The sequence below is a fragment of the Danio rerio genome, chromosome 7 (genome assembly GCF_049306965.1).
Source record: "Danio rerio strain Tuebingen ecotype United States chromosome 7, GRCz12tu, whole genome shotgun sequence".
Classification (NCBI taxonomy): domain Eukaryota; kingdom Metazoa; phylum Chordata; class Actinopteri; order Cypriniformes; family Danionidae; genus Danio; species Danio rerio.
The window spans coordinates 68,000,693-68,026,891 of NC_133182.1; the positions used below are offsets into that span (position 1 = coordinate 68,000,693).

Genomic DNA, 26,199 nt, shown 5'->3' on the forward strand with positions numbered 1-26,199 from the left:
CTACATGAGTGTGAAAACTACCAGCTAGCACTAAACCAACTGAATACTTATGCTTAAAACTTTATTGTCTTTGATGTGTTAAGAGAAAAACAGAGTACAGTCTTTTACTTCCTTCAAATCAAGAGGGGAGATGTTTGGCTGGACTTCTGTCAAAGTACGGTGGCATAATCTGGTCAATTGATAACTGCTATGTGGCTAATATCAGTCACAAGATAGAGGTAATTAAGAGAACTGGATTATGAAATTGCACTTTGGGGTTAACAGACAATAATATTAAGACTAAAGTCTTAAGAGGAGGGATTGAAGAAGATTTTATTCTCTCTGTATGAAGTATTTTCTAAGTGTAAAGCAGTTAATTTTCTCTTCACAAAATGTATGTAGTGTTTGCAGCAAACATGTCAGCGTGTGTTAAAAATACTGTGTAAGATGAGTATGCCTGCACAGGAGCAACACTAGGAGAAGGCTGAGTGACTGATTGTGTAGAATAACTGAATATGTAAAGCACTGATCATATATGTTAAATACTTCTATGAAGCTATATGTGTCAGAAGTTAGAAGGAGTAACATATTATCAAGTTATTATCCTATCATAACAATGTATGTAAACACTTAGTTCCTTTGCATAAGTTGCATCTATACTTTGCTGACATAGACCTGTAACATCTCTGTTGACATGAGCTAGTGGGCTGAGAGCCAAGAATAGCAGGACCCCTTAGACTAGAAGACCTATTCAAAAATGGTCAAGAGTTAAAAAGAGACAAAAAGGGGTGTGTCATAATTACCTTTATAAAGATTATGGAGAACACAGATACTTCAGAAGGTGTCCAGGAGAGACTTCAGAATGCTCTGGGGTCTGCTCTGCTCTTTCTCGGCTTTATTATGGAGAATAAAGTCTATTTTCTGATATTCAAAACCTCCGGTCTGATAATTTCTAAATGATAAGAAGTCTAAATTTACGACACTACCCAGGGGCCAACCTCTTTCCCAGGACTTGCAGTCTGAGCCCCATAGGGCCCTTTGCCCTCCACTTAAAGGGTCCTTGCCCCAAGCAAGCTACCCAGGGGCCAACCTTTCTCCCAGGACTTGCAGTCTGGCCCCCATAGTGCCCCTTGCCCTCCACCTTAAAGGTCCCTTATCCCAGCAAGCTACCCATGGGCCACCCTTTATCCCTGGACTTGCAGACTTGGCGTCAGAGGGTCCCTTGCCCTCCGCCTAAAGGGTCTCTGCCCCCAGCAAGCTACCCAGGTGCCAACCTCTCTCCCAGGACTTGCCCTCCACCTAAAGAGTCCCTGCCTCTAGCAAGCTACCCATGGGCCACCCTTTATCCCAGGACTTGCAGTCTGGGCGCCAGATGTTCCCTTGCCCTCCACCTAAGGGGTCCCTGCCCCCAGCAAGCTACCCATGGGCCACCCTTTATTCCAGGACTTGCAGACATGGCCCCAGAGGATCCCTTACCCTCATCCTAAAGGGTCCCTGCCCCCAGCAAGCTACCTCGGGGCCAACATCTCTTCCAGGACTTGCAGTCTGGGCTCCAGAGGGTCCCTTGCCCTCCACCTAAGGGGTCCCAGCCCCAAGCAAGCTAGACACGGGCCAACCTCTCTCCCAGGACTTGCAGTCTGCCCTCCACCTAAGGGGTCCCTGCCCCCCATAAGGGCACCCCCTGAGGACTCAGTCCCACGGGGCGCTTAAAAGAGGCTTGGTGGACGGTTGTTCCCGGACGCTGCATGCCACCCCCTAGATGATTTTTAACGGCCCCAACGACCATGCAGGCCCCTTGGGGAGGGCCCCCCGACCCACTCAGAGGCAACGCCGTCCCCCTAGCTCCCCCAGAGGCCGTGGGGAATGCCGTCAATATAGTCGCTTTTTTTTACCAATTCTGTTGCAATCTGGGTTGACAGAGACCCCCCTAGCACCGAATAGATGAGGGCTGGGAGTCCAGGAACAGCCTAAAACTCCCCCTTACAGCCTATTGTCTGAAGACCACCCGCCCCCCATGCCGGGACCTTGCCCATCTCCCAAGAACATCCTATTTGTCCCCCTGAACACTTAAGTGGCCGGAAACAATCTATCTGTCCCCCTGAACACCTATATGGGCACGGACAGCCTATCTGTCCCCCTGAATACCTATAAGGCCACTTACAGCCTATCTGTTCCCCAGAACACCAAAATGACCGGGATCGACCTATCTGTCCCCCTGAACACCTATGTGGCCGAGAAAAGTCCTATATGTCCCCCTGAACACCTATATGGGCACAAACAGCCTATCTGTCCCCCTGAACACCTAAGTGGCCGGTAACGACCTATTTGTCCCCTTGAACACCTTTGTGGCCGGGAACGTGCTAAATGTCCCTCTGAACACCTATGTGGCCACAAACAGCCTATATGTCCCCCTGAACACCTATGTGGCCATGAACACCCTATCTATCCCCCTGAACTCTCAAATAGCCGAGAATGACCTATCTGTCCCCCTAAAAACCTATATGGGCACGGACAGCCTATCTGTCCCCTTGAACACCTATAAGGCCACGAACAGCATATCTGTCCCCCTGAACACCTAAGTGGCCGGGAACGACCTATCTGTCCCCCTGAACACCTATGTGGCCAGAAAGTACCCATTGTTGTTTGTTTTTTGTTTTTTGGTCAAATTTTCAAGGTTTTCCAATCTTCTACAAATTCACGCCCTGTCCAGACTAGCTCAGAAATGCAGGTTTGGCCTCTCTACTGTGTCGAGAAGCTGAGATCTGGACATCCCACGTACAATCTATCCCATTGTATGAAATAGGCTGTTTGGGGACAGTAGAATTTCAATGAGGAAGGTGAGGGGGTGTCAATAGGTACTCAGGGGGACATTTAGGCACTTTGTGGACAAAAAGGTTGTCAGAGTGAGCAGGCACTTGGGGTGACCGGGGTGGGGGGGGGGGGGGGTGTGAGTGGGGGGGTTCGAGAGTGACCCACGAAGAGCTTTGGCACCCCCGAAGGCGTTCGTTCGGAGAATAAGGGCCGATTTGGCCGCCTTACCTGCGTTTTAGTAAAAGTGACAAGTAGTCATTGAATTAAGTGGTTTGTGTCGTCCAAATATTGTGTCATCTGGCAACTTATTTCCATTCAAAAATTTCCATGAACAGCCTAGGTTCCCTTGCCAAGATGGGTGCACCACATGGTGAACTATGCTCACCACCCAATCAAAACCCTGAGAAATGGCAGCTGTAACCGGCAGCCAACAACCCTGCCTAACTCGAACACTGCTGCCACAAATAATCTCACCAGCCCGACAAATGTCGATAAATGACATTGCAAACATGCAGGTGTATGACTACTCAAATCAGACCAGTTTTATTTTTACTTTTATTTTTGTCTCTTGTTTGTTTTACCACCACCGCTCCTACCACCCGATCCTTCTGTCTGACCTCAGCTTCACTGCAGATGTGACTCAATACCTCCTATGGCTTACAGACAAGTGCGTGTGCATCGTAACACTTATGGTCTGTCCCTGAAGACCCCACGACACCACAGTTCGTGATCCCTCAGAGCCAGAGAGGGGGTAATTCTAATGTATGCCCACGACGCACCATACTCAGGTCACCATGGCACAAAAGCCATGTACAATGAAGTGAAAAAAGTGGCATACCGACCCAGCCCACATCAAAACACGCCCAGTGCGCGGCCAGTTTCAACCATCGAACCTGATTCACCGAGCACCACAGCCACACAGAGGAACCATCTTCCCATGGTCAGACACCCAGATGTATCAGGCAGAACACTTCCATTGGCTCACAATGAGCAACATTTTTTCCCCTCTCTTTCTTTTCCTCTCAAATTCATATGCCAGTCCACCAAGGGGGTATAGTGTCTCAGCACCTATGACACAGCCCAGCCCATGGCATATCTTTTGATGAGGCAAACAACTCAGACTGAGACACCCACTGCACAACCAACACCACGCAGGAAGTACAAAAACTCCTGGTTATATACGCTCAACTGCGTAGCAGCCAACCTTCAAATCTACTTATCACAACCAGATTAAAAAGACATTTGGTAACAAGCCAGAAAAGGGGGGAAGAGACTCCACAACCGGTGTCACAGTGAAAGGTCCAGCCAAGCACAGCCATTGCAGACACCTCCTACTTTCTCCCCTGTTCCCTCTCTCTCTCTCTTCCTCTGCTACACAGGACACAACCACGCCCCTGTATCTCAGCCTCACCAGTGGACCACTGCAACCTCACAACTATACTCATCTATCACTCGCCTCTGGACAACTGCTGGACAACTTCTATTTCTGACCTCCCCCTCAGCCTGAAACCAGGGATGGGGGGGGGCAGCATGAAGAAACCATGTCAACACTGCTTGAGTCTAAACCACGACTCGTCGACCCAGGAACGGAGGTCAAGGAAAACTCACCTCCAGCCCGACCATTACGTCAAGTTAGATCTCAACCAACGAAGTTTTCTCCAAACCTCCTTGTTTGCGAAGTGGGGAGTTGTAACGTACAGTCCATAGATAAAACTATGTAATGATTTTATAAAGGGGTCCAAGTCTCCTCTGCATGAGTTTATGACTACTGGCACCACGAAGTCTGTGTCTCTGGTGACACCTCACTTATCTAGAGGTAAGCCAGGTGGCTAGAGCTTCAAAGATATTCCTGTCTCCCTCCTTCCACAAACACAACCACACCCACACACACACACACACACACGAGGCTCTCAACGCTGAAAAGGAACTCAGAAATCTTGGATCAGCCCAAAAATAAATGTTATGTTTTGTAAACTTTGTATTTCATCTCTGACTTTTCTTACATGTATAATCCCTCATATAACCCGTACGCCTGGTACATTTAGGCCTTTTTAAAGCATAAATAATGTAAGGATGTGTGAATTATGTTGATGTACTTTTAACCCCCCCCCCCCCCCCCCCATGTTTGGTACCGAGTTTATGCTGACTTTTTATAACACATGATGCATAGCGCATAATATTAACTCTTACAGCATGCATTCTTTAATGCCTTGAATTAAAAACCATCCTTAGGCTGCGGGAGGATCCTCAATTTGCATATGCACAGCCTAGAGACAAAGGAAAGTTTCGTGCTCAAACTTTGCCCTGAAATTATTGGTCGAGCGTGCCGAAAGGGGTTGTAACATGGCCCACAGTTAAAACCCGTCTGCTCCCCAAGCTCGTGGCAGAACGTCCGAACAAAGAACTCTCCAAGAGGTCGCCCCTTTTAGGGGCAGAGACGAGCGCATATTCGCTGACCGCATGGCTCTTCGAGCCCACGTTTTCTTATTTTTCCGGCAAAGTAAACTCAGTTTAAAGTTGCGATTAGCCTCACTGAAAAAGTCATTGAAATGATAGATTCCCTTGCCTGGCTGTTATTAAGTTGATCAAAACTTATGAATTATTAATCTACTTCACAATGAGTAGTAATTCCCTTTCTAAATGAATAGATCATCATCGGATGAGCGGCGTGTTCTGGTTATATTTATTTGGTTAAATTAACAATAAGTTAATCCAGAATATTAATGAATAATAATAATTTATTATTGTTGATAATTAATATTCATAATCTGAGAGTCCGCTCGGTCGAACGGGCGGAATCATATATATTTATATATTTATTTAACCAAATTAACAGAAGGTTAAGCCGGAATATTAATAATTAATAATAACCCATTGTTATTGATTATTAATATTAATTGATAAACTGAGCTAACTTCGTTACACTACCACAAAATAGTCAATTAGGGTATAAACATTAGGAATTTATGAGTGGAAGGAGTAGTCTCTTCCCGTTGGGTTTGCTAACCTCCATACATCATTGATTTTATAATTTTTAATTTATGTTTTCAGAAGTTCTCTAGATTTGGTTGGGGGAGAACGCTGAGTAGATGACCTGTCTAAAAATGGATCTAAAACAAAGTTGAAATTTCCCTTTATACTTAAATTTGTGGATAAGATATCAGTAATGCGAGAAAACACATTTTGAAAGATTTGATTAAGATGTTAACCAACATTATTGGTGTTGAAAATATTTCTCCTGTAACAATGATAAATCTTCCCTCTGAAAGCACTTTGCTACATTTAATGGGAAGATTTAAGCCTTTAACATTCCAGGAGGCAAAATTCAGAGCTACCGTTCCCTTATCTGCCATTATACTCAGGCCCCGTTTACACTAATGTGTTTTAGTTTTAAAATGGCGTCTAAGAATGAAAAAGACCCACGTCCACGCTAGCGTTTTACCCAGTGTTTCTGAACAGCTCTCCATCTACACTAAAACACTGAAAACGCACATCACGTGGCCACACACATACACACACTCTCTGGCAAGCGCTGCAGCCTATGTAGCCAGATGAGAGCTGTGCTAGTCGGAGTGTTCAGCAAGGATCTCCCGCTGGATCTAATCTCACTATATTTGTTAAACGTGATATTTATTTCATCTTGTTGTCTATATCTAACCACATATTCCCAGACTTTGGTCTTCTGAATCTATTAGGCTGCTTGTTCTAGGTAAACTGTTTTGCCTGATCGCAGAGATAAATTAATAATTTGTCTTACCATGTACATTCTGTTTATTGATTAATTGCTTGCCTTTATTTCCTATAATGTATAAACATATTGTACGTTATACTTTTATAATGGCCATTATTGATTATTAAAACTGATATTCAGCAAAAGAGAGGGCATGTTTTGTATTTTCAATGAAAATGAAAAGAGGCAGTAATGTTGTAGGCTCTGTTTTGTTATAAATATACATACAGTGAAGATGATGCTCATTTATGCAGCACGACGCCTCAGCATTTCTGCTGTCTGTTAAGTTGTTAATATCAAAATGAAAATAACAGTTCCTTCATGTTTCTATTTTATTGTTAAGAAAGTGAAACAATGTAGCCAGGATGATGTGAATAAGGTTATACAGTACACTGTTCCCTTTGAAGATTTACCCAATATGTTCTCGAGAGTCTGTTTTTCATGTCAAACTTGCGAAGTCTGAACTTACTTACTTGTAGCTTACTTGATATTGAAGAAAAGCCCCAATCATAGAAGCTAATGTCGGCACCCCCGCCTCCATTTTCAGATGTCTCCATTTTCCCCCATCCACACTGAGACGGAGCAGCAGTGTTTTAGAATGAAAACGGCCTCTTCAGCGTTTCCAAAACGCTCTGTTTTCGGCATTCGAAAACTCCGGCCTTGTGTAGACGGGTGGCATAACCGTATCAAAACTTATGCGTTTTAAAACTAAAATGCATTAGTGTAAACAAGGTTTCAGAGCAGCTGCCATCCCATCCAGTGTCTATTTTTCTATCCACTTCCCCAAGTATGCACCCCCAGACGGAACCCAATTTGCCATCCCCTCCCAAAGTTTCTTATCATAACAAAAATAACTATGAAAACATAAAAAAATAGAAAAAGACAAAACAAAAACATACCTGAAAGTCCAGGTTTGAGTATACATCGAAACAGAATTTCATAAAACAAACTTGATATAAGACATGCCCAACTGGCCTTAGCTGACTAACAGGAGCTTAGTGAACAGTTCCTTTGGTTATAATGAATGTTCGTCTGCACGTGTAAACAGCTCGATTTTTAAAAGTCCAATTCGCAAAGTTTTTAAACATTATGAAAAAAGGTAGCATAAAAAAAGTATGTTTAAGGTAGAAAAGCACAGCATTACCGATCAGCATTGCATTGTTTGCACCGTCTCCAAGTGTATTATGGCATGTTACCCTCACCGAAATGCTGTTCTGAATATTTAATCGCTTTGGCAAGGTCAGCAAAGTATTTTTCTTCTTCATTATGTGTGACCCATAATTTCGATGGGTACAAAAATCCGAAACGGACGCCTGGTTGATTTCGCAGCATAGTTTTCACTTTTCTGAAACGGGCACGCTATTTCAGTATGGCTAGTGGGAGGTCTGGAAATATTAAAAGCTTTTCTCCCCTGAAAGTGATGGTTTTTAGATGTACTGCTTTTCGGATGATGTCCTGCCACTTGTGACAATAATGCATCTTGACAACAAATGCCCGGGGATATGGAGTGCTATTGGAGTGATTCCTCAAGGATCTGTGAGCACAGTTAACCAAAAGTAAAGTTTCCAGAGAGAGCATGTTCTTGAGCAGGTGCGCGATAAAGTCCTTTGTTTTGTGCCCATCCTCCTTGCCTTCTTTGACATTAAAGATTCACAAATTTTGCCTTCTACTGTGACATTCCAGATCTGTAAATTTTTCCGTAAGCTGTGTCAAGCTGCTTGCTACCTTCTTAACCTCTTTTTGTAATTGAGAAACCGCATCAAAAGAAAAAGTTGCACCGCTTTCAAGTTCAGCGATTGTTTTAGCTTGCTCGCTCATAGTACATTTCATGGTGAAAATTGTGATGACCACTTTTTTTCTTTGTAGCCGTTAATTCTGCTCTGATGGAGATCGAGAACTAATAAAAATTATTATAGCTTTTTTTTTTTTTATAGATTTTTATAATTCTATAGCTTTGACTATTTTTGACTTGAATAGTACAAAGTTTGATTGTAGTGAAGCAATCCCTTCTAGAACTGCGTTGTTAGCCTCTGTGCTAATCTCATCGCTGCAATGAACTTGTATGCCCCTCGGGGTTTCAGTTGTCTGCACTGTTTTTTTTTTTTATGCTTGTTTGGCATCTTAGTTGAATATATTAAACACAGTTATGTGGCAACAAAGTATTGGTTAGTTTAGCTCGCCAATATCTTGAAAGTTGTGGAGCTGTTTTCACATGCATTTTGCACTCAGATGGCATCACCCGGAAGTCCATTTAATGCGATTTTATTATATCCGATATTTATTATTTAAATTATTTCAATATAGCTTAGGCTATTTTATCGTGATATGACACTATTGTTTTGAGTCTACAAAAATGGACACGTAATTTGTAAAGTTTTATGTCTCTCTGTTGTATTCATAGTGTGTTTTATCTCCAAAATAAAAATCGAAAAGAAAAAAGCCGCTCGCGGCATCAACAGAGCTGTGAAGGGTGAAATCTTTTGCTAGGTCTCACATTCACACTCACAAACACACCTTTTAAACTTGACATAAACTCTTGAAAAACCCCTACTGTCTGCAGTGTCTTTAATGTGGTGTAAAGATTATTATGCTTTATTGAAACATCTAGGAGGATGCAGTAAAGAATGTCAATTATAAATTAGAACTTAATTATTTTATGCAACAGCCTTACATTTGAAAGGGAAACATAAGGGCGATTATAAGCAAAAAGAAGCCAGCCTATAAGGCTAGATGTTTTCTTTCCCTAATTTATTTATTTGTTTATTTGTTTATTGCATGTAATCATGTGCAAAAACTAGTGTCCGCCTCTCCTTTCACTCCGCCCCGAAGCCCCAGCTGGCCCTCTTTGGCCCAAGGTATTCAGTGGGCCAAAAAACGCTGACCGTTGGCCCCGGAAGGCTCGCTTAGGCCCAATTAGGCCCCGGAAGTGACAGTGGAAATTTTACTAGCCTTGGCTCGCCCTGGCTCGCTCGCTTAAGGCATGATAATGGAAACGTAACTATTGACAGTTACACTTTCACTGTTCTGGAATACATCAACACCACCATAGACAGTGTTACAGCCAATACAGAAGCAAATCACCACATACCCAAATCAAAAGCCATGGATGAACATGGAGGTGCGCCTCTTGCTGAAGGCACGCAACACTACCTTCAGATCAGGGGATGCACAGCCCTACAGCATTTCCAGGGCTAATCTAAAGAGGGGCATCAAAAAGGCCAAGCACTGTTACAAGCTAAAGCTAGACACCAACTACAAATCCAGCCAGTCCACACCCACAGCCACAAATGTCTCCTTCCTGAACAAGTTAAATTACTTTTATGTCCACTTTGAAAGAGACAATACAGAACCCTACACTAGGATCACCTCCTGAACTGACCACTTACCTATCACACTCAACTTCTCAGAAGTCTACACCGCACTAGGTCGAATCAATGTACGTAAGGCTGCTAGACCAGACAGTATTCCTGGGCGCGCCCTCAAAGCATGTGCAGAACAGCTCGCTGGGGTATTCACAGGCATTTTCAACCTGTCGCTTAACGTAGCAGCTGTGCCAACATGCTTTAAAACCACCTCTATTGTGCCAGTGCCAAAACACTCCAGCCCAACATGCTTTAATGACTATTGCCCTGTAGCACTCACACCCATCATCATGAAGTTCTTCGAGCAGTTGGTCCTGTCACATTTGAAAGACTCTCTGCCATCCACACTGGAACCATATAAGTTTGCCTACCATGGCAACAGGAGCACAGACAATGCAGTCTCCATAGCACTATACTCTGTTCTCACACACCCAGACAATAAAAACACTTATGCACGAATGCTGTTTGTTGACTTCAGCCTAATATTCAACACTGTCATACCCTCTACGTTAATGATCAAACTTAGAGACCTAGATATTGACACGTCTCTCTGCAACTGGATTATGGACTTTCTGACTAACAGACCTCAGAATGTTAGATCAGGCCACATCTGCTCCACCACTGTCATACTCAACACTGGTGTATTACAGGGCTGTGAGCTGAGCTCTTTCCTCTACTCCATTTTTACCATCGACTGTAGGCCTATGAACAGATCCAACACCATCATCAAATTTGCAGATGACACCACAGTAATTGGTGTATTCAGCAATAATGATGAGACCACAGGGAGGAGATACAGCATCTGGCCACTTGCTGCACCGACAATGGGATGGCCATTGAGCCTGTCTGATCCTTCAAGTTTTTGGGGACCCACATCTCAAAGGACCTTTCCTGGACCACCAATATCTCCAGCCTGGTCAAGAGGGCTCTCCAGTGTCTCTTTTTCCTAAGGCAACTTAAAACATACCAGCTTTCATCAGCTTTCATCTTGGTGAACTTCTACTGCTGCACAATAGAGAGCATCCTGACCAACTGCGTCACAGTCTGGTATGGAAGCTGCTCTGTTGCAGAGCGTAAGGCACTGCAGCCGGTGGTGAAAACTGCCCAACGCATCACAGGGACCACACTGCCAGCCATTGAGGTATTCCAGAAAAAGCATTGTCTGCGCCAAGCACGCAGTATTCTTAAGGATTCCTCACACCCTGCTCACAGACTTTCCTGCCTTTCGGCAGGTGCTTCAGGCTCCCCCAGACAAAAACCTGCAGACATAGGAACAGCTTTTTCCACAAAGCTGTCTCCCTTTTGAACTCTGCCCCTCACTGACTCTTTTGACCCCCAATACACCCCCACTCTCCTCTAACTTATACTTCTCACAGTCACTGCACTGTTTAACATTTGCAAATTTTAAACAAAAAATACACAAAAAATGTACATACTCATTGCACTGATTCATTTATTTGAACTGTACATACCCACCGCACATGGACATTTGTAATTATGTACAAATCAATGTACATATACATTTTAATTATGTTTATCTATCTGCACACTTCTGATTTTAATAGCAACCTATACATACAGAATATTCATCTATTGTAAATCTCTGTTTATAGCTAATACAGGCTGTATATAATGGTCATAATACATCCATCTGTAAATATCACCATAGTTTTTCTATAACTGCACTTTATAACTTATACCTGTATCCCGCACTTCCTGCTTTTGCACTGCAGACCTAAACTGCATCTTGTTGCCTTTTACTTTACTTGTACATGTGTAATGACAATAAAGTTGACTCTAATCTAATCTAAAATCTCATAAAGCTGCTTTGGAACAATAATTGTGGAAAGTGCTAGACAAATAAGCTTGAACTGTATATAGTCAAAATTGAACTGTATATAGTCACTGTATATAGTCAAAAAAAAACATTTGATAAACTGTTTTGTGCTCAGTTTTTCCTTTAAATGTTCATATAACCCAAGCTGAAGTGTGGTGTAAAAAATAAAAAAGCTTCTTGTTTAATAAAATATGCAATGTAAAACTTACCTAAAGCATGACCATAAAAAAAGAAACATACACATTTATCATTAACATTGTTGCAGCTGAGGGAAAAATGGACAGAAATAGAAACCTGCAAATATACAAAAAGTAAAAAAAAAAAAAAATCATCAATGTTATGAGCCTTAGATTTTTCTTTAATGCCAGAGTACTGAAATTTAAAATAGCTAAAAGTTTTGCAAAATCATTACATGAAATACATTCTGGACAAACTTCTTAAAGATGTAACACACCATCTTCCGACTGAGCCATCGCAACAAATATCAAATGTCTCTTTGCTTGGGAGTTTCATTTACGGTGAAAAAAGTTCCTGTCCAGACTGCTCCCATAAAAAGAAAAAACTTCAAGTCAAATGATCTTTTCTTTATGTTGTATGAACAGTGCTGTCATTTTAGTTCAAACTTTAAGACTTTCCACACCATAAAGTGAACTATAAAAGAGTGTCATATTTTGCACTTAAATCATTAAGCCTTTTGAACCAAAAAAAACTTCCTCTTGATCCTCTCCTCCTCCATACATGTCTGCTAGCTTCTTGAAGCGTGGGCCCCACTCATTGAGGAAGTCATAGTCTTGGTCGTTTCCTGAGCTGGAAGTGTTAAGGGAGCTGAGTGAACCTGCATCTGATCCTCCTCCTTCATAGTCAAACACCAGCAGAGAGTCGTAGGGAGGAGCTGTGGGGTCGTTATCTGCAGCCTTCAGGTTCTACAGTTCAAACAACAAATACATTACATAATGAATTATTAAATGAAACAGAATTACAACTTAATCATCGAGTTTTATTAAAATAACATTTCCCTTACATCATCAATGAATGTGCCGATCTCCTCAGGGTTGGCCGGTCGAGGTCTGTACTGAGGTGCAGGCATGAAAGTGGGCGCCACATCATTCCTAAACACTTCTGGTCTGTTGTCCAGGCCTCGGTGCAGCACACTCAAATCAAAGTCCTGTGCAGAAAGTGTGTTATACATTTCAAACTGCAAAGAAGAAACCAACTATATACAACTGACTAATTAAATCAATTTTGCATTATAAAAGCACTAAGATTTTAAAAGTGCTCTGCATCATCAAGTAAAATTGAAGGTAAAACAATTAGCCAGAATTTCCTATAATATTTTACTTTAATTATATATTTTTATCGTGGTTTGACTGGAAAAAAAAGCAGTTTAAAAATATATATATATATTTGAAAGGCCAATATAATTACAGTATCACCAAACCACTGTTGTCTAATGCCTTGACAAAGTTCCTTATTTAACTAATAACATCTTACAAAATAACTGGAAAATACTGTTTACAGTCATCATGCTAAAGAAAAAAAAATGAGTTCATAGAAATTTATAATTGATTCCAACTACACAAAAAGTGCGCATGACTCCAGTAAAATATAAACTGAAGACCCATAATTGACAACCAGGGTAGCAAAAACAATTACCATGAAGGACAATGGTTATTGCTTTCCAGCTTTGTTGAAAATGTATTGTTTCATAAAAAAATAAAAATAAAAAAAACAGGTTTGGGAAAGGTAAATGGTGATTTCTATTTTTGGGTGAACTATCCCTTTAATATATTTTAATTATCCCTAATGGGCTATATGTATGGGGACTTAATTATGAATAAGCCTGCTTAGGCACTTCTGGTGAATTTTCAGTTTGTATAAACTCACCACATTTAGGAATCAATGATCTTTACTGCATGATTGAGATGGAAGATAAAGTGAGCTCACACCAGATGCACTGCATTAATGCAGATGCATTGCATTAAACTCAATTGTCTTTGAAATTATAGAAATTTATTTTACCACACAATTTTCTATAGAGTTTTTGCACTGCTCATGGTGCCACTTGCATTTAAACACATTCAAATTTTACACTTAAATTAGAAGAATGTTTAAGTCTATTTAGCAGACTATGTTTTAATTAAATTACAATATCTATGCTGTAAAAAGGAACTGTATAAGATTAAAAATCACATTAACTCTACACTGGAAGTGTATCAGTGGCTAAAAAACACTTCTGCATATAGCTCATTCAGTTTTAGTCTAGTAAGAGACTAAAAAATAATAAATAAATAAGTAAATAAATAAATAAATAAATAAATAAATAAATAAATAAATAAATAAATAAATAAAAATACAGCTGGTATTAACTTTTACAATCGCCTTTGCATAAAATGATACAAATCTAATTTAACTGTTAGTGAAGTAAGCTTAAAGTCCATCCTTCGAAATGTTGATGACCCAGTTAGCTACTACAAATATAGACCTTTCAGGTACAAACGTGTATGTTGATAGGTAAAGAGTACCTCCATTTCCAAGAGTGTGTAGACATGGCCTATATATTCGTGAACAAATACATTTTTTGCTAGAAACATGTATAAACAAATATGCAGGCTGCATTGCCATAACTAAAGATTGATAGATTCTAGGGATGTAACAATTAACCTGATCTCACAATTCAGTCACGATTTCTCAAACAAAATTATTTGAAACAAATTTAAGGTGAAGAGCCCTTTCATTTTTTTCTTAAATGCTGCACTTTTTTTTCAAAATAATACATTTTCTGCAATTACTAAATTGCTATAAAAAAAGAATAATTATTAAATAAAATAAAAACTAAAGAAGATATAGTATAAACAAAATATCAATAAGAATATCAATATAAACAAACAAAAACTGTGACTGTGCTTGGATTTTACATTTTGAAAAAGAAATAAACAGCATATCTATGTGTTCTGGCACAAACAGAGGTGTTTTCACATTTACAAAATCCCCTGCTTTTTACCCTTTTACTGGGACTGAGATGTGGCTGGTGTGGAGAGGTAAGCCATTCCTAAACCAGAGAGCAGTGTGAACAGAGGTTGTCAGTAGGCCCTCTGATCCAATGAACTGGCCACTGGCATAAAATACTGCTTATAAAATTACCAATAATATAGTAGGACAAAGACATGAGTTGAACTTGATTATTAAGGTGAATAATTAATATTACTTGTATAATTATTAAATATCAGTGTGATAGACTTAAGAAGAGATAATCTTGAACATTTTAAATATTCGTTAATAATTAATAAATTATTAAAACATGCAAAAAAACTAATTTGAAAAGAAGATGTTAAAATAATTTAATGCCTGCTTCTGTAACAGAATAACCTTTTCTTTCAGTCTGAAAAAGATCTTTACCCTTTTGATATGAAAACACTGATACACAGTTTGATCTCTCTAGCACTCATCAGAGCAAGCGGAGCTGCAAATCATCCCATCCGCATGGTTTAGCTTATTAATAGTTTTTCACTGTGCTGATGGTTTATGTGCATCATATTTAATGTTCTGTTTGGTGAAAGTAAAACTACATTTTGCAGTGTTCACAGTTTGCATTTTGTCAGGTGCACTTCACCGCTGTCATTTTACCCCCCACCTCTTGCTCGCCGCTGATGTATAGGTAAAGTGAGCTTGTGCCGGTAAGCTTGTCCTCTCTGTTCAAAACATGTACTGCAATTCATTCAATATTTCTATCGGTTTTAATCATCATATATTTCAATAAATTTTCAACTGACTCAGCAAATTGTTATATCCCAAATAGATTTGTCCTTCAAAATAAAAAAGCACATGCAATCACCTCAGGTAAATACATCCAGATGTTTTAATGATTTGCTAACTTGTTTGAAGAACCAAATGAGCCAGAAGTTAATTTTGCAATTAAAAGAAATGGGATTTGTCAAATAATTCTCAGATGTTTTAGGTGCTGTCTACACTAATGCATTTCTGTTTTAATCTGGCATCCACACTACTCTAGCATCTTTGACAGTATTGGAGCATATTGAAAACGCAGTGAGTGTGAATGGTTATGCATGTTAGGCTACATACTGTGTGCGGAGATCATCGTTCTGAGATGCAATAAAAAGATAGTCTAGACAAGGAAACTTATGTTTCTAAAATGGCATTTTAAAAACAAATACCTTTTTATATAAACGGCCATCTGTGAATGTCAACTGTTGGGAAACCGTTACATTAAGCAGATTACAGGGTTTTCGCCCCAAGCCAAATGTCAAACTCCCTGATTTTTGCCATGACTAAAAATATTAATTTTATTAGTTTTAAAATGTAATTGCCCTATTTACATCAATGTGCTTAATACAACAATGATATTTTGACACAAAATACTAGATACTATATATAAAAATAATAATTTTTAGTAATAGATACTGTTGCAGATAAAAAATAATAGATACTGTTGCAGAGTCAAAAAAAAGGTCAAACCTAAACAGTAATTGGCTCGCAACCTAATTAGATACATTTTCAATTTGGTGAGCAACGATTTATGCTATCTAATATTGGCTACACTATCAAAAAAAAAAAAAGCATTTACTAGAAAAATAACATTTTGGTAAATGGAAAGTAAAATTATAAATGAATAACAAACTCCTGGCATTCTATTACCTGTACAAAAATAAATAATGTGTGGAATAAACCTTAAATTCCATGAGGTTTCAGAAATTCCATGACCCGTGGGAACCCTGATATTAGATCATATTAGATCCATGTATAAATGCAATCATTTTCATAAGCAAGTATTTTGGAGCTTCAGTGTTTTCTCTGCATCATCCATTTATTTGATATGGCTTAACACATTTGTAGTGTAATAAAAAATAATAGTTGTGGAGCTGATATGCTGCAGACAAGATTTGCCTCCAATATTAAGTTTTAGACGATGACTGTAAATTTTCAGTTTTAAAATTAAAACAAACCAGATCATCTTCTCCACCGCCTTCCTCATCATAATAGTAGATGTTGTCCCGTACATCATCTTCTGGAAGGAGGGGTTCCTTTTTGGAGTTGCTTTTCCTCCGCAGGAACATAAGCAGAAGAAGAGCAAGCACTGGGGAAGGAGAGACTATTTTAAAATGAGCAGTACACAGAGCACACATGAACTACACAAACATTAACCTTAAAATAAGTTAGCCACATATAAAATCAGCAACAAATAACATTTCAAATTTTAGAGATCTAACTGCACAAGAATAAAACATGAAACAGAAAAATTTATTCAAAAAACATTACATACATGGCAGAAGCAAGATTCCTTCCATGACTTGTGACTGTGAGCTCTGTTATGGGTGAAGGCTTGATAAAAGAATCTGTGATGTGAAAAGGTGAAAGGTATGTAAAATATTAAGGAAGGAAGTTTAACCTTAAAGGGGAAGTTTACCTAAAATGGAAAACTGTCATCATGTACTTAACCTGTTTGACTTTTTTCCGCTGTTGACCAAATTATCTTTTGAAGAAAGATGAAACTCTATTACCATAGATTTGATTCCATATTCGTATTTGTTTTTTCTTTTATTCCAGCCAAAGTAAAAGAAATAAGACTTTCTCCAGAAGAAAATGTTATAATACATTTTATAGGAGATACTTTAAACATTTCCTTTGTCAGTTAAACATCCCTTGGAAAATATTTGAAAACTATTTAAAAAAAAAAAAAAATTGACAAGAGGGCGATTAATTTGAACTGATAACTTATCCTGCTTATATTTTACACAATGGATACTTTTCCAGCTGCAACCCAGTACTAGTAAACACCCATGCAAACACATACACTGCAGCTAATTTAGTTTCTTCAATTCCCCAATAGCGCATGTCTTTGGACTGTGGGGGAAACCGGAGCAACCGGAGGAAACCCACACTAACATGGGGAGAACATGCAAACTCCACACAGAAATGCCAACTAACCCAGCTTGGACTCGAACCAGTGACCTTCTTGCTGTGGGGTGACAGTGTTAACCACCGAGCCACCATGCCAGCCTGAACTTTTTAATGTATTTATTTTGTGGGTGACACAGTGGCTCAGATTTTGAGATGGAAAAAGTGTTGTCACAGTCAGACCAGGTTCTCCCCCCATTCAGACACCCAGATCACCATCACCCAAATGTCTAGGTGTCAGGGGTGAGGTGTCAAAAAAGTACAAAATAAGCTTTGTAACTGTACTATGCACCGGGTTTTAGGCAACCACTGCGATCGGATACTCTACCAAAGTCTGGGATCAAAGGGTATTATAGACTGGACCAAAAAGCTAGGGACCGGGGCTGGGGTGAAATTACGGGAGCTTTCCAGGAAAATAACAAAATGAGAGAGTGGTGGGAGATGGGTCTGAAATACGAGAGACTCCCAGGAAAAAACTGGAGTGTTGACAGATATGTTTCAACGTCATCAGCCCCTTCACCATACAGTCCCTTCACACAGTTCAATTGGCATCCAGCCTCATTGCTAGAAAGAAAGGACAAACCCTTCAGTGTTGAAAGGCTTAGATATGTTAAAATCCTTCCTTGTCTCCTGTGATCTTCATTGTTTCCTCGTCTTTGTTCCTAGTGCTGTGTCTTCCTGGTTCCTCGTCTGATTATTGTTTTTGTTTTTTTCATCGTTGCTGTATCTATTATTATCCTGCAATAGATTATAACCTGGTTTCCATCATCTACATTCATACTCCCGGATTATCCTCATTACCTGCATGCTCTCCTGCTTATTACTGCCATCCTACACAATAAACTAAAATGTCACTTACTTACCTGAGTCCCGTCCCCTCTGTGACAAGTGCCCGTTCCCATTTTTTGGAAATGTTGCCAAATGATTCTGAACAGAATAAAAGTATGTGAACTAAATTCCTGAAAGCATTAAGTCATGAAATACCACATATTTATCATTTTATTTTTAGTTTCATAAGTTCATCCTTCCATCAATATGAATGGAGAGCATGTTTTGGCACAATGACTTAGAGGTTGAAATATATAGCCCAAACCTACACTCTAAAAAATAACTCAAGACGTCTGTTACCAGTACATAGTTTATTCCATTGTTGAAACTCTTTACAACAGGAAAATATTGATAATGACATCAACTAAAAAATGCGACTAATTTTAAAAAAGAGGAAGTTGTAATTCTGTGGTAAGGAATTTGTTAAGGATTTAAAGCAGATAAATAACTTTTACAAATTACCTAAGGTTTCAGTCAATACGCCAACTTCACACAATCCTTCATTTAAATCGTTCCTGATTGACAATACTTTTACAACAGGAAAAGGAAAAGGGCTATTTCGCATAGGAGATCTTAACATAGACAATAAATTTGCATCCTTTACACAGCTGAAGAATAAGTTTTCTCTCCCGCAGTCTCATTTCTTTCGCTATCTGCAGATTAGAAACTATGTAAAGGAAAATATCTCACAATTTATAAACAAACCAGAAAGTCATATTTTTTAACCCTTAACCCTAATACTAGACATCTGATATCAAGCTTTGTTTGTGTTTTTGAGGCTCCAATATGCACTAGGCATATTAAGACAGCTTGAGCCATGGATTATATGAAGAAGAAGTTCGAGTAGTTTTACATCGCCTTAATTTCTCTAAAACTAGATTTAGTAAAAGATTTCCCTATGTATCTCCTAAATGCGACATGGTGGGGCAGAGGGGACTTTAGCACATAAAACTTATAAAACCCATGTCCAACCTGACTTCAATTTGGCTTCTTTTGGATATTCAAATATAATGGACACCTTTTCATTAACCCAACAGCAAGCCCTTATGGTTGGCATAATTACAGTTAAAAAGATGATCTTACTTAATTGGAAATCTCCAAATGCTCCCTGTTTTAAGAGATGGTTAAATGTGATGTTTTGTGTCATTCAAATCGAACGACTAAGTCTTGAAACTTCACAGAAAAAGCTGAAACCACATAGGGACCCATTTTAAGACTCTTGGGAATCTAGCATTTTACCTTTGTAAATTTTCAGCTCTAACCCACATAATCATGACACTGACTTTGTAAAAAACTGACTTGCTTCTTTGACACTGACTTTCTTCTTTTTATTGGTATTGTACTGTTTTTGTTAAATATCTAATTAAAATGTTAAATAAAACTAAATATTACAAAAATGCAGCTAATTTAAAGATAAATGTGTCTGTCAATAGTTTGAAACAACATTTAACTTGTAGCAACCCAAAGAAATTTCCATATCAATTTTCTCCATGTTCCCAAAGATGGGTTGCGGCTGGAAGGGCATCCACTGCGTAAAAACTTGCTGGATAAGTTGGCGGTTCATTCCGCTGTGGCAACCCCGGATTAATAAAGGGACTAAGCCGACAAGAAAATGAATGAATGAATGAATGAATGAATGAATGAATGAATGAATGAATTTTCTCCATTCCACTAGAGTGTTGGCTACTCCTCCTCGTAAATACAGTTGGTGTTAGCAGTGTTTTTTGACTCAAAAGTTTTTTTTGTTTTTTGTTTTTTGCTTTACAAGAATACAAAAGAATTTAAGGAGGTTGAAACTTGAAAGGAAAGTGATGATATTTGCCATCATTGGTGATCAGTCTACTTTGGAATTGAACCACAAGGCAGAAACAATCATGGTTGAATGCATGAGAATCATAAATGGATATCTCAAGGTGCTGTGCTCTGCTGATGGGCATAATATATGCTCTGAATCTAAGTTACCTCAAGTAACTTAAATATACTTGTAAAGTTTCTTGAACTTGATGGACTGAAGCCCAGTGCAAATGTAATGCGTCTCAAGAACATTATTTTCTAAAGCCTCAGCTTATTTCAGAGTAAATTTTGCTCTTTATGTTGGACTTTATGTTCTTTTTTATTTGCACACACTGATGTTTTTTGTTATTTTTCATACTGTTTATATAGGACCATACACATTTTGTTTTGTAAAATACTGAAAAACTGTGGTTTAAAATAAATGTCAAAAATAGTAAAAAAATGTAGTGTAAATTAAAAAAATGTGAAAAAACTGGAAACAAATGTTGGTAAATATATTTCTTACAAGAAACTAAATGAACAGAAAAATTTAAAAACATAAAAAAGTGTAACAGCGTAGCTCTTAAAGTGCAAGGCAACATGTTTTGACACGATCTATCATGAACCTCATTCTTTTTTTCCCCCACTACATATCAGATTTTGCCTACTCTTCATCACAAGGAATACAAGTAGAAATAATTAATAAGTGTGTGTATTATGGAAGACTCATATTCATACTGGATTGGAGAGGTATTATATACAAATCATATGCATTATAAGTTTATAGAAGTTATAAATTAAAAATACCCATAAATATAAATTTTAGGACTGTTTCAGTGAACCAGTATATGTATGTATATTATATATATATATATATATATATATATATATATATATATATATATATATATATATATATATATATATATATATATATATATATATGAGCAATATCACATGAGTAGCAGTGAGATATGGTTGTATATATATGGGAGGCGTGCATTGGCACGAGGCCACAGGCCAAGGTGCCTTAATGTCCCACCAGTGCTGATGTTTATACAACAGTTTGACAGCACAATCGTATATATACATAAGAAAATTAAACACTTGAGAGTCTAAAAACCTCTTTTTATTAGGAACTACTTTCTTCCGCCATTCATTCACAACTGCAGCTGTCGTCAAAACAGTAGAAGCCGTTACTAGAAGCCGTTACTAGAAGCCGTTACAGCCATGTCACCCTGCAGCCCAAGACCGGTTACTCACTGAAGCTAAGCAGGGCTGAGCCTGGTCAGTACCTGGATGGGAGGCCACTAGGGAACACTAGGTTGCTGTTGGAAATGGTGTTAGTAAGGCCAGCAGGGGGCGCTCAACCTGTGGTCTGTGTGAGTCCTAATGCCCCAGTAAAAGTGAAGGGGACACTACACTGTCAGTGTGCGCCGTCTTTCGGATGAGACGTTAAACCGAGGTCCTGACTCTCTGTGGTCATTAAAAATCCCAAGGCACTTCTCGTGAAAGAGCAGGGGTGTAACCCCGGTGTCCTGGCCAAAGTCCCTCTATCGGCCCTTAAGATCATGGCCTCCCAATCATCCCCTCTCTACTGAATTGGCTCTATCACTGTCCCTCCACTCCACCAATAGCTGGTGTGTGGTGAGCGCACTGGCGCCGTTGTCCTGTGGCAGCCGTCGCATCATCCAAGTGGATGCTGCACACTGGTGGTGGTGTGGAGAGACCCCCCCTCATGATTGTGAAGCGCTTTGGGTGTATGGCCATACACAATAAATGCAATATATAAATACACATTACATTACATTACTAATTCACAACATCACTTTAGAGCTAGTGTTTAAATGACTCTGTATAGCGTAATGTCTAAAGTGAGGACAACACAGCTGATTTTGCTCTCACTTTCAGATTATTCAATTCAATTCAATTCAGCTTTATTTGTATAGCGCTTTTACAATGTAGATTGTGTCAAAGCAGCTTCACATAAATGGTCATAGTAACTGGAACAGTGTGGTTCAGTAACTGGAACAGTATGGTTCAGGTTTTAGTGTTTAAGTTCAGTTCAGTTCAGTTTAGCTCAGTTCAGTGTGATTTAATAATTACTGAGAGTTCAAACGCTGAAGAGCAAATTCATCGATGCGTAGCTCTACCAATCCTGAACCATGCGAGGCAGTGGCGACAACGGAGAGGGAAAAAAAACTTCACCTGATGGGAGTGAAGAAAAAAACCTTGAGAGAACCAGACTCAGTTGGGCACGACCATTTTAATTTCTCCGCTGGCCAAAAGTCTTGTGCAGAACTTCATTCGCCGTGGTTTATGCTGGAAGATGGCCTCAATGAAGACTCTAGGTGGCTATAATGTGAATTTTGTGAATTTTTACCTGCTAGTCAGATGGTGCGAAGTAATCTGGAGATGTTTTCCGATAGGAATTGAATTGAATTGAATTGAATTGAACTTTCAGATTATAAGGCTGAACGTGACATGAAATGCCATCCATCTACAGAGATATCTTCTAACAGTGTTACAGTCTACAGAATTTCTGTTGCAATCGAGACATCATAATAATTCACCCTGAAAAAAGCAACGCAATCACTACCAGACTGCTGTTGTGTTTGCGATAAGGAAAAACGCTAAACATGTGTGGACTTCGCTTCTTTCTTTCTGCCAACACAACACACATTCCTGACATGCGAGCAAACCGGTATTAATAGAGCAGTATGACATACAAAAAACAACTGCCAACATGTCTCTGAAAATCTGAGAGACCGAGGGGAGGGGGTGTTCAGGGGTGAGGTCTCTGAATAGTGAACGACACTGTTGAGAACCAGGATATGATGCAGCGGGTTTTGGGCAGCTGCCAGAGATGTAACGAATTAGAACTACTTCACTACTGTACTAAAAGTACTAAGTACTAAAAGGCTGCATCTGTACTCTATGGGAGTATTGTTTTTTTCTCCAACTTCCACTTTTACTTCAGTACATATTTTCGGTAAGTTTAATACTTTTACTGCGATAAGATTTTTTATGTGCTGCATCATAACTCGCTACTAGTGGTGTCAAAATTATTGACATCGGTTCAGTAATCGATTATAACCAGCCATTACATACTGATGCGCGATGCGTTACGTACTCCAATGTGCGATGTCGCAGTACTATGGCGAAGGAGGCTCTTACTACAATGAAGGCCGCACAGCACACGAGCCCCTACTTCACAACTATGGAGAAATGCTGTAAAACACCATCTTTACCTCTCTCACACACTTTGGACATTTGACCCGCTGCGCTGGCCTGTTTGTAAGGTAACTTTTCTGGTCCTCTTGGCTGTTTAAGCGATACTTGTGGATCCAGACACGAGCAGGCCTGAGATGCGAGTTTTTTCCACTGTGTCTATTACGGATTACTTGTGATAACCGCATATTATGCGCATACAGAATGTAGCTGCGGCTGTTCTTCCCGCCATCTGAAAAAAAATCGCTTTCATTTCTACGTATGAAGCAACAATAAACTGACAAGAGAGGGAATGAAAAAGAGAAAGATGTAGGAATGGCAAAAAGGGTAAAGCGAGAACAGATGACTGGTGATCAGCGCTCGAGCTAATTACGAGAGCTAACAACTGAGATTAGGATACAGAAGGGAAGGAGTTAACAATGATCAAACCAGGTATATGACAGTAAGGGCTTATTAACATTCTTGACTAAAAAAGCCTTAAAAGTACATGTTGTTGTCCAACAACAGTAGTATTTGTCAAACTGTAATGTCTCTCTGCTTGTTGCTGGCTGTATATGGGCAGAGTAATACACAAAGGGTAAAGAGGCTCAGATTTGAGAACCAGACAGAACTGTTGTATAAATGTTTATACATATTAGTATGCGTTGTTTGATTTGTAACGCACTTTGGTCATTATTTGTTGTTTTTATATGTGCTGTATAAAGAAAACAAGAAAAAACAACAACATGGAAGAGATAAAACAGGAAATGAGAGTTTTGTCATATTTGTCATGCCTAGAAAGAGTATACAAAAGATAAATGTGTGTGATAATCACTTCTTTTTAGATAAAATTCAATTTAACTAGAAGCAAACTCATAAGAATGACAAAATTGTGGTACTCCATATAAAGAACGTCTAATAATACCTAGGCACAGACGAAAAATTATATTTCAGTACATAGAACTGGCCATACTAACAATCGTTTCCTCATTCTCATGTAAATTCAGAGAGTGTAAATCCCCAGCGGGAAAAAAAAAAACTAATTCAAACACAATAAATAGTTTTGTGCTGTCACAGGATATGCTCATTACGTCATGTACAGTGCTGGCCACCAGCCTTGTTTTGTACTTGAGTACTGTTTCAACGCACCCAGTTTGCATCATTTGGCAGACTTATTGTGCTTACAGAGGTAATTGATTAATGACTTTAGTGCCACATTTCATTTCTGTTGCCCCATGTATAGTCGTCATTCAGAGAAATTGGATGCAATTCAGTATAAGTGTCAGAGTCAGACTGACTATGGCACTTGCCATGATGCATTCAGGCTCAAGAACATAGGAAAAATAGTCAAACAGTCAAACAATCTTCAATAATGCAGTTTATTTATCTGCCATCATACTTATGCCTCAACGATGATGGTGATAACATAACACTTATTTTATAACTCTTGCACTTTGGCTTTAGCTTTTCTGTGCAATGTCCAGTAAGAAGGTTTTTGGCAATCCATGAGATATTAAAGCAATTAATCACCCAAAAATGAAAATTTGTTGTTAATTTATATAATAGTGCACGTATGAAAGTCTTGACAGTAGTCCAGTGGCTTTTGATAACAAAAGCATAAGGGCTTTACCAAAAACCAATATCTTACATGACAAAAGTGCAATGACATGCTTAGACTAGAGGTCAGGAGACACATTTTTTTTATATATATTGGTGATAAATATAAATCAAGCACTCACATAGAGCAGTCATCAATAGCTATCAACAAACTGCGTCACATGACCTTCAGTCATCAGAAGCAACTGGAATACAGGAGGACTACATTCGCACATGCGCATATATATCTGCGTAATAAGGTGGCCGGGAAGTGCAAAACAACATTACAAAGTTTGAAACATTTTAATAAAGCTCGAGACAAATTTACATTTTGAAAAACATGTTTACCTATCATCAGACACAATTACATAGGAAAAACAATTTTACCAAGGACGAAACAAATTTACATTTTAGAAAACAAATTAACAAGACGCAAAACACTTTTACAAATCCCGAAACAAATTTACAATTACAGATTCCCTACGGAAAGGGAATGTACCACACCCCGGAAGTGACGTAGAATGTACCACACACTGGTAGTGACGCGGGGAAAGTTATTGCTGGTGAGTGCGGTAAATTCGCGCTGTGGAGTACATAGCGTAAACAAAGTTTATGGTGACCAAACATGGACTGCGGTCGAGGGTTGTTTTGCCCGTTTTGTGGCAAACACATAAGCAGCTTAACACGGTTTTACTTTGCGTGTGGTCGGTGCACTGTAAAAAAAATTCCGTTGTTTTTACAAAAAAAATTTGGCAGCTGTGGTTGCCAGAATAATTTTGTAAAAAATACAATAAAAATGTAAACCGGTTTACAATTTAAAACTGTATGTGTACGGAATAATTATGTAAAAAACAATTTAAAAATTTGTAAAATTTACAGAAATTTTGTGTAAGAATAAATAACATTTTTAGTATTTAAACAAAAAAATCTTGTTATTTTTACAAAAAATATTTGGCAGCTGTGGTTGCCAGAATAATTTTGTAAAAATTACAATAAACATGTAAACCTGTTTACAATTTAAAACTGTATATGTACAAAATAATTGTGTAAAAAACAAATTAATATTATGTAAAATTTACAAAAATTTTGTGTAAGAAATACTTAAATTTTTAGTATTTAAACAAAAAATCTTGTTGTTTTTACAAAAATATTTTGGCAGC

General features: G+C 38.8%; 1 protein-coding gene across 1 annotated transcript in view; it reads right to left on the minus strand.

The window, feature by feature from the left end:
• Positions 1 to 11,316: 11,316 nt before the first annotated feature.
• cdh1 (cadherin 1, type 1, E-cadherin (epithelial)) overlaps positions 11,317 to 26,199 on the minus strand; it is a 58,105-nt gene continuing 43,222 nt past the window's right edge. The window contains exons 14-16 of the mRNA XM_068222149.2: positions 16,681 to 16,811; positions 12,741 to 12,884; positions 11,317 to 12,642 (exon numbers count right to left, since the gene is read on the minus strand). Coding sequence (XP_068078250.1) covers positions 12,397 to 12,642; positions 12,741 to 12,884; positions 16,681 to 16,811 — 521 coding nt within the window. The 3' untranslated portion in view covers positions 11,317 to 12,396. The remainder of the gene's footprint in view (positions 12,643 to 12,740; positions 12,885 to 16,680; positions 16,812 to 26,199) is intronic.